General features: G+C 39.5%; 1 protein-coding gene across 8 annotated transcripts in view; it reads right to left on the reverse strand.

The window, feature by feature from the left end:
• RTTN (rotatin) overlaps positions 1–11,750 on the reverse strand; it is a 181,620-nt gene that overhangs the window by 133,392 nt on the left and 36,478 nt on the right. For all 8 annotated transcript variants that reach the window (XM_028480194.2, XM_028480196.2, XM_028480195.2 and 5 more), the window contains 7 exons: positions 9,764–9,889; positions 8,902–9,018; positions 7,853–7,992; positions 4,945–5,116; positions 3,304–3,403; positions 1,135–1,223; positions 665–782 (listed from right to left, as the gene is read on the reverse strand). In XM_028480194.2, coding sequence (XP_028335995.1) covers positions 665–782; positions 1,135–1,223; positions 3,304–3,403; positions 4,945–5,116; positions 7,853–7,992; positions 8,902–9,018; positions 9,764–9,889 — 862 coding nt within the window. The remainder of the gene's footprint in view (positions 1–664; positions 783–1,134; positions 1,224–3,303; positions 3,404–4,944; positions 5,117–7,852; positions 7,993–8,901; positions 9,019–9,763; positions 9,890–11,750) is intronic.

Below are 11,750 nucleotides of genomic sequence, written 5' to 3' on the forward strand. Positions count from 1 at the left end.
CTACATTTCTAGGAAAGAAAATAGCACAGAATGTTACCAAGCTCTCTATTGAGAACAGTCAGAAGAGGAAAAAAAAGAGAAAAAAATAACATGGAATTTTTCCACCTAAATACTCAATTACAACCAAACTGAAAAAGGTTAAAAAAAAAAACACACTTTATAAAATGTAATAAGTTAATGTTCAGAGTCATTCAGGATGGTCTAGTTCCCACTGCCCACAAGTTGAGTCTATACACTCTAAATGCCAGTTTAAGGACATAATCAGTTATAACAGCAAAGCGTCAGATCTAAAGGCACAAACAAAACAAGAATGAGGAAACAGACACTGGAAAGAGGCAACAGTGACAGCAGCTGCGGCGCTCTCTCTCTCTACAGGTAAGAACTGACCATCTGAGCACCAAACGACAGCTACATCAAGGTGCAGAGAGCAATTAGAGGCTTCAGCCCTTCTCAGCCCTAAGGTCTACTCTGTAACAGGATTTTAAGAAAATGCCCACAAAAGTGTTAAACATTTTCCACTGCGATGGGTTTTTTCAGTGGCATATTCACTAATAAACTTTGTTATTGTGTTAGTAAAGAGGGAAGTAAATGTTACCTACAGTTAAAGAATAAACAGTCAAAGCTGAAGATTGCTCTCATCACTGTCATAATGTATTTTATTTACCTCTGAACAGCAGGGTCAAGAGAGAAGGTTGTTGGGAGAGGGAAACACGCAGGACTGGGTCAGCACAGAGGACCTTCCTCAGGAGCGTGAGGCTTGGCTGTACTAGACACTCTACTACCTGGACAGCAGGGGAAAACACAGTTATTTATTTTTATCAATTCTAAGGTGAGATAAAATATACTATAACATCGTCTTATTCTAAATGTCATGCTTTTTCATCAAAATTGTGTGAAACTAAAATGCAAATATTCAGATTTTCCACTGAAAGTACGTTTTGTATATACTTCTGCTTATACATCTAATAGAAATTTTAAGGTTTTCCTTTAGAGACCTCACTTTTAAAAATTAAAAAAAATGAACAAGGTAGTGGATGTTACTCAAGACTGAAACTCCAAGTACTCATCCAAATCCAGTTGAATTCATTTCAAATTTAATTGATAAAAAAAACAATCTGTAAAAATATGTCTTACCTCACCATCCTGACTCACACATTTATTTAAATACTCAATTATCTTGTCAGTTAAGCATAATTTTTTCACCACAGCATGCATTTTAATATCTGTAGACCAAAAAAAAAGTTACTAAAAGTTAAAGAACATTTTCTATAGTTTTAAAAATAGAACAGACAGCCACACAACTTTCAAACTTTTAAAAATAATTACACCTAGTGTTGAAAATTAGAGGATGACACTTTAAACTTTTTACTTTATACACATCTGAACAATTTGAAAACTTTTAAGTAACAAGCACATCTTACTTCTGTAATATAAAAAAAACTATTTAAGAAGAATAATTAAATGAACTAGCTCAGATTCTGAAAAGGACTAGAATTTTAAGTATACAAATGAACACTTTTATTTGTACATGGAAAATTATTTTCTGTTCTTTCATGGACATTTCTTCTCTTTTCCAAATCCATCATCTCAAAATGTTTAGAATTCTCCACAGGTTAATGTGTAAATATGACTTGCATTTTTCTATCAATATTAATACAAGATCTTTAACCTCAAACTGTTAATAGCAAATATAAAAAGAAAGGGTCTGTAACATACTCTACATATTTCTAGAGAATATGACCTCTTTTTTAATAAACATACACGTGTGTGTGTGTGGGGGGGGGGGGTGGGTGTGTGTAGGTGTGGGTGTGTGTGTGGGCGTGGGTGTGTGGGTGTGTGTACACTGCCGCAGCCTAAATGTTCATGTCCCCACAGAACTCACATGTTTGAAACCTAATCCCCAGTGCGGTTGTATGTGGAGGTGGGGCCTTTGGGAGGTGATGAGGTCATGAGGGTGGAGCCCTCCTGAATGAGATCAATGTCCTTATAAAAAGAGGAGAGCTTTGTTGCCCCTTCTCCATGTGAGGACACAGGGAGAAGACAGCCACCTATAAACCAAGAAGCAGGCCCTCACCAGACACTGAATCTGTGGCGCCTTAATCTTGGACTTCCAGCCTCCAGAACTGTGAGAATAAATTTCTATTGTTTATAAGCCACCCAGTCTATGATGTTCTGTTATAGCAGGCCAAACAGACTAAGACACACACATACACACACACACACATGATATCAGTAGCACCAAAAACTCTAGTTGCTTATAGATTAGTGACAAGTATTTCACAACTTGCAGACAAATTTTCATAGTTTGTACTCCTACATTCTCATTGAGAAAGACGTACAAATATAAAGTTGTTATTTAATTTGTAGTTTTCACTGTAACTACCTTTAGCTGCCACTTTAAAAAGGTTAGTTTCCAATACCCTCCAATATAGTGCATACCAAAATTATAAGCTTTATCTTTAAAATGTTAAACAATACCTAAAGAATACCCTCTAAAAGTTTTCTTTAATCTTCTTAGCCAAGGCTCTCCACATTTGCTTGAGCCTTATTTTCTGTAGTCTCTATTATTGTTATTAAAAGCACAAATATGTTGAAAATGATCTTTCAAATTACTCTCTCATCCCAGTTTCCACTAATGTCAGGATGGGAATATCCATCATACCCCACCTTCCAAGTTAAAAAAAATATTTTTATGTAAATGCAAAATTACTTCTCTCAAACATTAAAGATAAATTCCATACATCACATATAGGAAAAAATTAAAAACTCAAAGAATAACAACACTACAAACAAATCTAAGAGTAAATTTTACTAGTCGTTTTTAAAAATAAACTTTTAAAGAAAATACATAGTTACAGTGCATTATTTTTATCTTACCTACCTACAAAGTACAATTTGATTGATTTCTCTAAGCAAGATGGAACAAACTGAAATATCATATACTAGGTAAACTGAGAAAGGAACAAGCAATTTACTGTCAGAATTATATCAACATTTCAGAAGAAAGATAATTTTATCAAATGACATTCCACAGGTCAAACAACAATAATCTAGACCAGGGGTCAGCAAACTTTTTCTTTAAGGAACTAGATAGTAAATGTGTTGGGCTTTTTGCTAGCCGCATATGGCCTTTGTCGCATATTCTTTGTTAAAAATGTAAAAACCATCCTTAACTTGAAGGCTGCAAAAGAAAAACAGGCCACAGGCCAGACTGGTCTACAAACCATAGTTTGCCAACCCCCAGTACTACACACAGCAATCTAAAATTCCATTCTCAGCAGCATTTTCCTTAAAAGACATTACCTTGCATAATCACAGCTAACTGTTCTGCGGCTGACTTTCTCAAAATAAGATCAATATCGTCTGAGATAAAGATGTCATATACCTTTTCAACAGTCTCCAACTGAAAAAAAAAAAATTTTTTTTTCATCTACTTCCAATTCTCCAGTAAAAGTCTACAGCTATAAAAACAAAAGCTCGAAGGCCAACTTATTTAAGTAACTGATATTTTTACACTTGCAACAATGATGTGCTAGGTCAGAGAGGGAGTTAGGATCTAAAACAAAGATCCATCATGTCAAATAAGCCTCTCCTCTTAACGTACATTTCCACTAGGAAGCCATTCATGACCCATTAACCATCCAAGTCACACAGCATCACTACAGGTAGTTCCAGGCTGGCCTGAGAACAGCAACCCCAGACACGTGACTTGGGATCTCTCTGCTGCTCCGCTGGAGTTCCCTCGGCCCCCTCCGCTTCCCCCTCTTAGGGACCCTGAAGCGGACGGCTCTCTGGGGCTTGCTGCCCATCACTCTGACCAAGTCCCCCAACAGCAGTCCCTGACCGTCACTTCCTGCCGGGACAGTCTGAGGAGGCAAAAAACACAACAGGAAAGTGGGGAGAAAAGGACCGAGAGCACACCCCTCCTTTCTCCCCACCCACTGCCACCTGCAGCTCTCATGCGGACTCAGGAAAGAGAGTTCTAGAACTCCACTCCACCTTCCTCCATGCGACACACAGGGCGCAGTAGTGATGCCAGTGGCTCAGTACGCAGGAATTCCCCAACAGGACCTGGTACGTGGCCCATGGAAGCTTCTCCAATCCTCCTGCCAGGGCCATCAGACGGCCCCGAACACTTAGGTTAGAAGAACACCGAATGTGTTTCCCTGTTTTAAAAAATTCATTGTGTTGTATGTGGCTCTACCACAGGCCTTGGGGGCTGGTCCAAACTTAAAGAAAACTGCCAGACTGCACCCTTGGAGTCACAGGAGAAGCTATAAAACACAGGAATGAGCAATGAAGATAACGGACAGCTTGCTTTATCTGATCCTACATCAGTCCGCAATGATTTGGCTGCAGTTCTGGACAGACAGTGAGATGAAGGCTACACCTCTTAAGAGGGGGAAAAAGCCAAAGATTTAGAAAAGAGATTAACAAAAAAAATCTCAGAACCACTGTAACATTTAAAAGAAATTGCCCTTGCCGTCTATGTTATTATTCCTGTAATGAAGAGGCTGAAAATTTTATCATCATAATATTTTCTTTTTTAGTATTACAGGCAATTTCCAACAGAAGAAAAAGAATAATTTTATGCCAGTGATGTTTGTTTTTAAGAGTCATCAGAGAATTTCTTTCCACTAGATTAGCCTTATGTTGTATTTAAGATACTATTCAAATTAATTTGCATTTCCAGCATATATTCTGAATGAAAAGGGACACGATGGCTGGCATATAGTAGGCACTCAAGAAATATTTGTTCAGTAAATAAATGTATCCAGGAGCCAGAAAAAGCCAGGACACAACTTCACACTAGGCAGGAAAAACCACAGGTGAAGCCACCATTTCTCTCCCTCTCCCGTACATAACACAAATTGAAAAATGTAACATAAAATATATCAAATAACCACACAGTTATGAATAAATAAACTTGAAAGTTATGATCACCTTAATAATCAGTTCTCTTCTGTCATCCAATTTGAGTTCAATAGGCTTTTTCACAATAAATAAATTAGTGACTCTGGAGAGAACTCTGGCATCGATTGAAGGGCGCTTGGTATCCGCCCCCTCTTCCCTTGTAAGGTGACTTGCTAAAAGCTTTAAGGCCAGCACCCGGACCCTGAAGAAACAAAGTCTTTAAGTCAACATTTTGTAATATACAAATGTATAGAAATTATAAAGGCCCATAACACAAAGAATTATTACAAATCAACACAATAATTAGCTATGCTTATACTGACATCACTGATGACATTTTACCTTTTCTATTAAAATACCTAGTGTATCACCACAGTTATTCCTGCATTTTACATTTATGAATAGCAGCAGAAATAAGGAATAATCAATAATTACAAGTGAAGGTGCAGACTCACTGAGACTGCGAACTTCACCGTCAGTATCACCTCAGCTCCAGTAAGTCGGTCTGCAAATTAAAAATCCTAGCTCCTGACTCCAAGGCTAGTGATGTATCTCCATCGTAAAAACTATCACAGACCCATGAGCAGAGCCCAAACAACAGGTCGAACCTCCAGGAGAGTAATCATACTAACAGCTAAAGCGAGACATTGGGGGTGAAATAGATCCCCTCAGATATGAAAATACAAATACTTTTGGTTCCCATCAAAATTCTATTTTATCTGGAATGGATTAGCATCAAGGTCAGTTGAGCACTGAGTGGGGAGGTAGAAGATGACAAGAAAAAGTTAAATACTGCACGCATGAGACAATGAAATGGAACAACAGAAAAACCATTGAATGGACGCACAGCAATGAGTTACTGAGACCGGTTCTGGAACTACATGGACGCTGGGCAAATTTTAAGCAGTAATACAAGTTCCAGGTTTTAGGTACTACTTGTGAGACTACGATTAAAACCTGCACAGGCGGGGAGGCATCCCTACCACAGCAAAGGCTGTGTCCTGCCCCCCTGAAGTCCCCCATCATAACACTGATCTCGCTGTGCCACAGTTAATAATAAAGCCTAAGTGGTAAGGTCTCCCTTCTCAACTGCACGCCCAGCTCTGGAAGGGCAGCGCCGTGTCTGTGCTGCGCGCTGCTAGGTTCCATTGCCTACCACGGCTCTCAAGTGCTTGCCAAATCTAGAGAAAGCGGGACTTTACTGTATTACTAAGAGATATCATCTTTGGAGGGCAAATATTTACTCCAAGATGGTGTGGGAGTCAGGCAAACCTCCCTCTCCCATCTGCTGGGACCTCATGAAAGCTCAGACAGCCAGACACCCACACGATGCTCCTCCTTTGTGCCAGCACTCTCTGTGTCACCATCTCGGGTCGTCAGTGGAGAGACAGCCACCGCCCCCAGGCAAAAGCCTAGAGTGGGATATGGAGAGCATGTTCTTAATGCACCTCCTCCCCTGGTAGATAAATTTAGCCTTTTTTTTTAGGTTTAGCATGAGCACCATGGTGCGATTATTTCTCTATACTTATTTCTTTCAACAAATACATTTTGAGCATATTTATGCCCAAGGTACTCAGTGAAGCTCTGAGGATGTAAAGATTAGCCAGTGGATGGGGTTCCGGCCTAATGGAGTTTATGGTCTGGTGAGATGGGGTAGAACTAGTCAAACGATGAAAACAAATATGTAATTTAGACTGCTTTAAGTTCTGTGTAATTGAGAATTACCTTACCCAGAGAGAGGTCTGGCCTTGCCCTTGGCTCCTGGGAGAGGATCTCTAAGACCTTAGAATGTCCTGCCTGATAAGAGTGTTTTTGTTTACCTGGAGACTTTGGGCCCCCAAAGGTGGACCAAAAATATACACCTATTGTGTTACATCACCAAATTTGGGGTAGGGAATACTACACTAGCACATTAATAAAGACACTGCCCAGGGTCAACGGGAACATTTGCAGAAGCCAATCCCCTAGGAGCACAAACACACTAACTCCGTCTGCCCCTCTGCTTCCTGCATCACCCACAACTCTCCTCTCTGCACGATGCATGTGCCCTTACAATCTCCTCTGACTTTCCTCCTTCCATTCTCTTAACATTTTAGTTTATTTCACCTACTTCCTTAATTTTTAGTCTGATCATCTGTTTATAAATAAGCCACTGCATTATCCTGATGTAAGTATGGGGAAAACAAAATTATCCCATTGTCAAAAGAACATCTGTTTCTCCTAGCCTTTTCAACCGACACTTTCTCTTCATCACTGCTTACCCATCTTTACTCTAAGCTTTTTTTCTCCTCTCAGTGAGAGAAAATCTAACCACTGTCACCTAAAGAGAGTAACACAAGATTCATGTTGCACTGACAGAGAGGGAAGGAAGACAATCTTTCTCTCCTTCTTTTCTTTTAGTTAAAATGACACTTACACTAATGGTAGAGGAAAGGACACTTTTTCAGTTTCCCAAATAAGAGGACAAGCTAAACAAGATTAAAATACATGCATACCCTGGTATATGAGGCAACTGGTCCACTACACTTTCATGAAAAACTTTAATTTTCAGAACAAGTATTTAATTAGAAAAGTTGCACTCCAGGAGACTAACAATTTCTAACGAAAGAAGACAATGCGAATGCCCTGTGGTTTTTGCAATCTGTTTCTCTCCACGCCTCTCCACCCTGCCCGCAGCAGCACTATGAACAGCACTGAGGGGAGCGATGCAGTAACACAGGCTGATCTGACAGCAAGGCTGGAGGATGGACAGAGCGTCTTAGAAAGTGTCCAAAAGACCTTTACCGGGTTAGTTTCAGCCATTAGCTCCCCGTCTCTGTCTAGTAAGAGAATCATTTTCCTTTACCTCCTTTGGTTCTATACTGTTTGATACAATTACTACCCTTTCCTAGAACATTCCCATTCATCTTTCACATTCAGTAGACTCTGCTGTACTTACGATGGCTTCTTCACCAGCAGGAGCCGTAGTATGGACTTTAACCAGGTGGTACAGGGGAGAATGCCTTCACCAGCCTCAGAACTCGCTTTGCTTAGGAGGAGAATGCAGTTACCCAAAGGATCCTCTGTGTCAGCATAGCCCTAACAGATTTCGTAAAAAGAGAAATGACCATTTGATTGTATGCACATACTGTTTAATTTTTTAACTTGAAATAAGAACTGTGTTGACCTGTCAGGCAACTCACAAATTTCTTTCAATTCAGTTGAATATGACTTTTCAAAATAACCTACGTGAGGCAAGAAGCCTACGTACAACTGTATTTAAAAAATAATACTGGAGAACTTCAGGAAAATATGCCAACCCTCCTGACACCTGCTAATTTTCCTACTTTCCAAGATCCTAGTAGTGGCACCGCCCCCGATGAGGCCCCTCTCAGATCTTCGGACCTGTCCCCTCACTACAAAGGTGGGGTGCTGCCAGTGCACCTGCAAGGAACTGAGCTGTGCAAGCGGCAGGGCCTGAGGCCCGGGCTCTCTCTTCTAAGAGGACTGCTCCTGTCACGGTGTCTCCATCTCCACCTTCTCATGCAAGGGAGGGAAGGCCCTGCACTTCCCTCCCTCCTTTACCTAAGCCCAGAAGGACTGCTAAAAAAGCTTTGTTTCTAAGAGCTCATTAATCAAAGTATCAGGCTAATCCAAATATGCACACATAGAATTCATGAAGCCAGTTTCATTACATAAAGTCTGTTTAGAAAGCACTGTTAGCTTTGCCTAAAAGCCTTTCTATAAGGCTGAGCTATATTTTTCACAGTCAATGCCTGCGCCTCACTTCTTAACCTCCCACCCGGTGTACACAGACAAATTCGCTAGCCTGCTGTAGCCTTCTGCCAGAAACAAGACAGCCGCCCACTTCCTGTTCCCTTATCCACAGCGCCTTCGTGGCTTGACTTCATTTCTCCCACAGCATGATGGTTCTACTGCTTGCGTGCGTTTAAATCAATCACACTCACCAAAGAGAAACGGTAGCGTAAGCGGGTGAGCACAGAGTACCTGTAGCACTGGGATGACAGGACACAGAGACTCGATAAACTTGTTCCAGGTCAGTGCTGTCATCCTCAGTCGGCCCTGCAGCAGATGCATCAGGATGGCCTTGGCAGTGGCATTCACCTGCTCGACAAGACGGGGGAAACAATCCAAGAGGAGGTGGCCCGTTAAGTCATCTTACATACCTGTAATATTTCATAAAATCTGGAAAGGTAATTAGCATCTCTTCCTTCAAACGTTCCTATTTCCACAGCATCATCTTACATGCTGTTCTCAACCAGTCCTTCCCCCTTAATGATTTCCTTTTTTTTTTAACCTTTAAAGTATATTTTTCCATTGAATAAAAATGTTCCTTAAGGAAATACTCTGCTTATTATAACTACTGCATCATTCCTACATCTGACATGAAAAACTTAACAGTTTGATCTGAATTCTCTGAGAACAAGTATGTCCTGTATTTTGAGCCTCATTTTTTTTAACATTTCTTTTTTTTTTTTTTTTTTTTTTTTTTTGTGGTATGCGGGCCTCCCTCTGCTGCGGCCCCTCCGTTGCGGAGCACAGGCTCCGGACGCGCAGGCCCAGCTGCCATGACTCACGGGCCCAGCCGCTCCGCGGCATGTGGGATCCTCCCAGACCGGGGCGCGAACCCGGTTCCCCTGCATCGGCAGGCGGACGCGCAACCACTGCGCCACCAGGGAAGCCCTAACATTTCTTTTTAGTTAAACAACTTAACTGAACCCATCCATCAAAGACAAGTTTCTTTTTAGTTTCTCATCATACCACCTGTGACATGAGAATATTATCTTGATTTAGCGGAGTATCTAAAGAATCAGAGTAGTCTTTTGTACTTCCTTCTAACATGCCATACCTCATTCTGGGGCTCTTGAACACCAAACGCAGAGATTTCATACAGAACTTTGGGGTGAAGTAGAAAATGAATTCCATTACAGAGGGAAGACACAGGTTTACTGACATTATGGACACCTAAACATTCCTGCAAAATAATACAAAAAGTTTTTTATAATTAGTGACAGTGATTTTTCCAAAGCATTCCTCTTTCTTCTGTTTATAATTCAAATCCAATTTTAGTACTTATGTCACTGAAACTTTTCTTTTAACCAGTAGAAGACAAAAAAAGATTCTCTTAACTAACAGTTTTTGAGTTTGCATGAGATACCTATTACATTTCTTTCAGCCAACAAGAGTGGTCTTGACAAATTAAATAACCAAACTACTGAGACAACCATAATCTTTTAAAGTTGTTCATAATAACAGACATAAAGGAAATAAACAACACCATAAACTTATCCTAAGGTGTCTGCATTTTGCTTACTGAGGTTTGACAAAGAGAAAATTCAAATCAAAACAGACTTAAATTTCTGGGTGAGGGGGAGGACAACATATGTGTGGGATTTTTCTTATCAATACAGTGATGCACCTGCATGTAAGTAATGACTCTGTATCATCAAAATTAGCACAAATTCTACTCTGGATATGCACCCAAAAAACTGAAAGCAGAAACTCAAGCAGGTATATGTGAATATATATTTGTATATTCCTCCTTAAAATGGAATGCAACTCAGATATATACTAAACATGGATGCTAAGTGATATAAACCAGACACAAAAAAGACAATTACATGCTTCCACAAGTATGAGGTACCTAGAATAGTCAAATTCAGAAAGTAGAATGGCGGTTGTCAGGATCTGGGGGGGTTGGAGGAATAGAGAGTTATTTTTTGATGGGTACAGAGTTTCAATTTAGGAAGATGAAAAAGTTCTAGAGATGGATATTGTTGATGATTGCACAATGTCAATGTACTTAATGCCACCAAAAACTTAAAAATGGTTAAAATGGTAAATTTTATGTTATGTGTATTTTACCACAATTTTTAAAAAGCAAATTAGACATCGTTGAGCAAAGAATTAGTGTACTGAATGACAGTACTGAGGAATTCTATCCAAACAAAACAAAAAAAGATAAAATATAAAAGAGGGCTCAAATGACACAGAGGGTAAAATAAGAAGATCTAACACGATCTACTGAGAGTTCCACTTGGAGAGAACAGCAAGGATAAGGGAAACAATAATGACTGAGAATTATCCAGAAGTGAAGGCAGACATGAGTTTTCAAACTGAAGCATGCTAAAAAAGATACATTAAAAAAAAAAGTGTATACAAAGTTACATTGTAATGAAACTGCAGAACTCCACAGCTAAGGAAAAGATCTCAAAAGCAACTAGAAGAAAAAAAATACAAAGAAATTATAATTTAACTGATAGCAGACTTCTCAACAATGATAAAAGCCTAACAAGAGCAAAGCAGTATTAGCAAAGTGCTAAGGAAAAATGGCAGTCAATCTATAACTCTATAGAATTCTATAGAATTCTATAATTCCAGCTAATCTATCATTCAAGAGTAAGGTGAAATCAAGACATTTTCAAACACATGCACTATCAGTTATAGACTGTCATTGAAAATACTGAAAATCATAGTTCAGTAAAAAGTAGACTGAACCTAAATACTTATCAATAAATAGAAGAAAGTATATTCAAAGTAAAGAGCAGTTAAGATGAATCCACTAGGTAGATCTTAAGCCTTACTATTAAAGGAAAAGAACAGGCAGCAAAAACACGTGTACGGTATGAAATTATATACTTTTTTAAAGAGACAAAAACAGTAATATATATGATTTATAGAGATATATATATATATATAATACACATGCATGGGAAGGATAAACAAAAACTTTGTATGAGTGGTTATCTTGGTGGCATAAAAAAGGGGGAAGAGATGGGCTTCCCTGGTGGCGCAGTGGTTGAGAGTCCGCCTGCCGATGCTGGGGACACGGGTTC

Source organism: Physeter macrocephalus, chromosome 19, assembly GCF_002837175.3.
Source record: "Physeter macrocephalus isolate SW-GA chromosome 19, ASM283717v5, whole genome shotgun sequence".
Lineage (NCBI taxonomy): Eukaryota > Metazoa > Chordata > Mammalia > Artiodactyla > Physeteridae > Physeter > Physeter macrocephalus.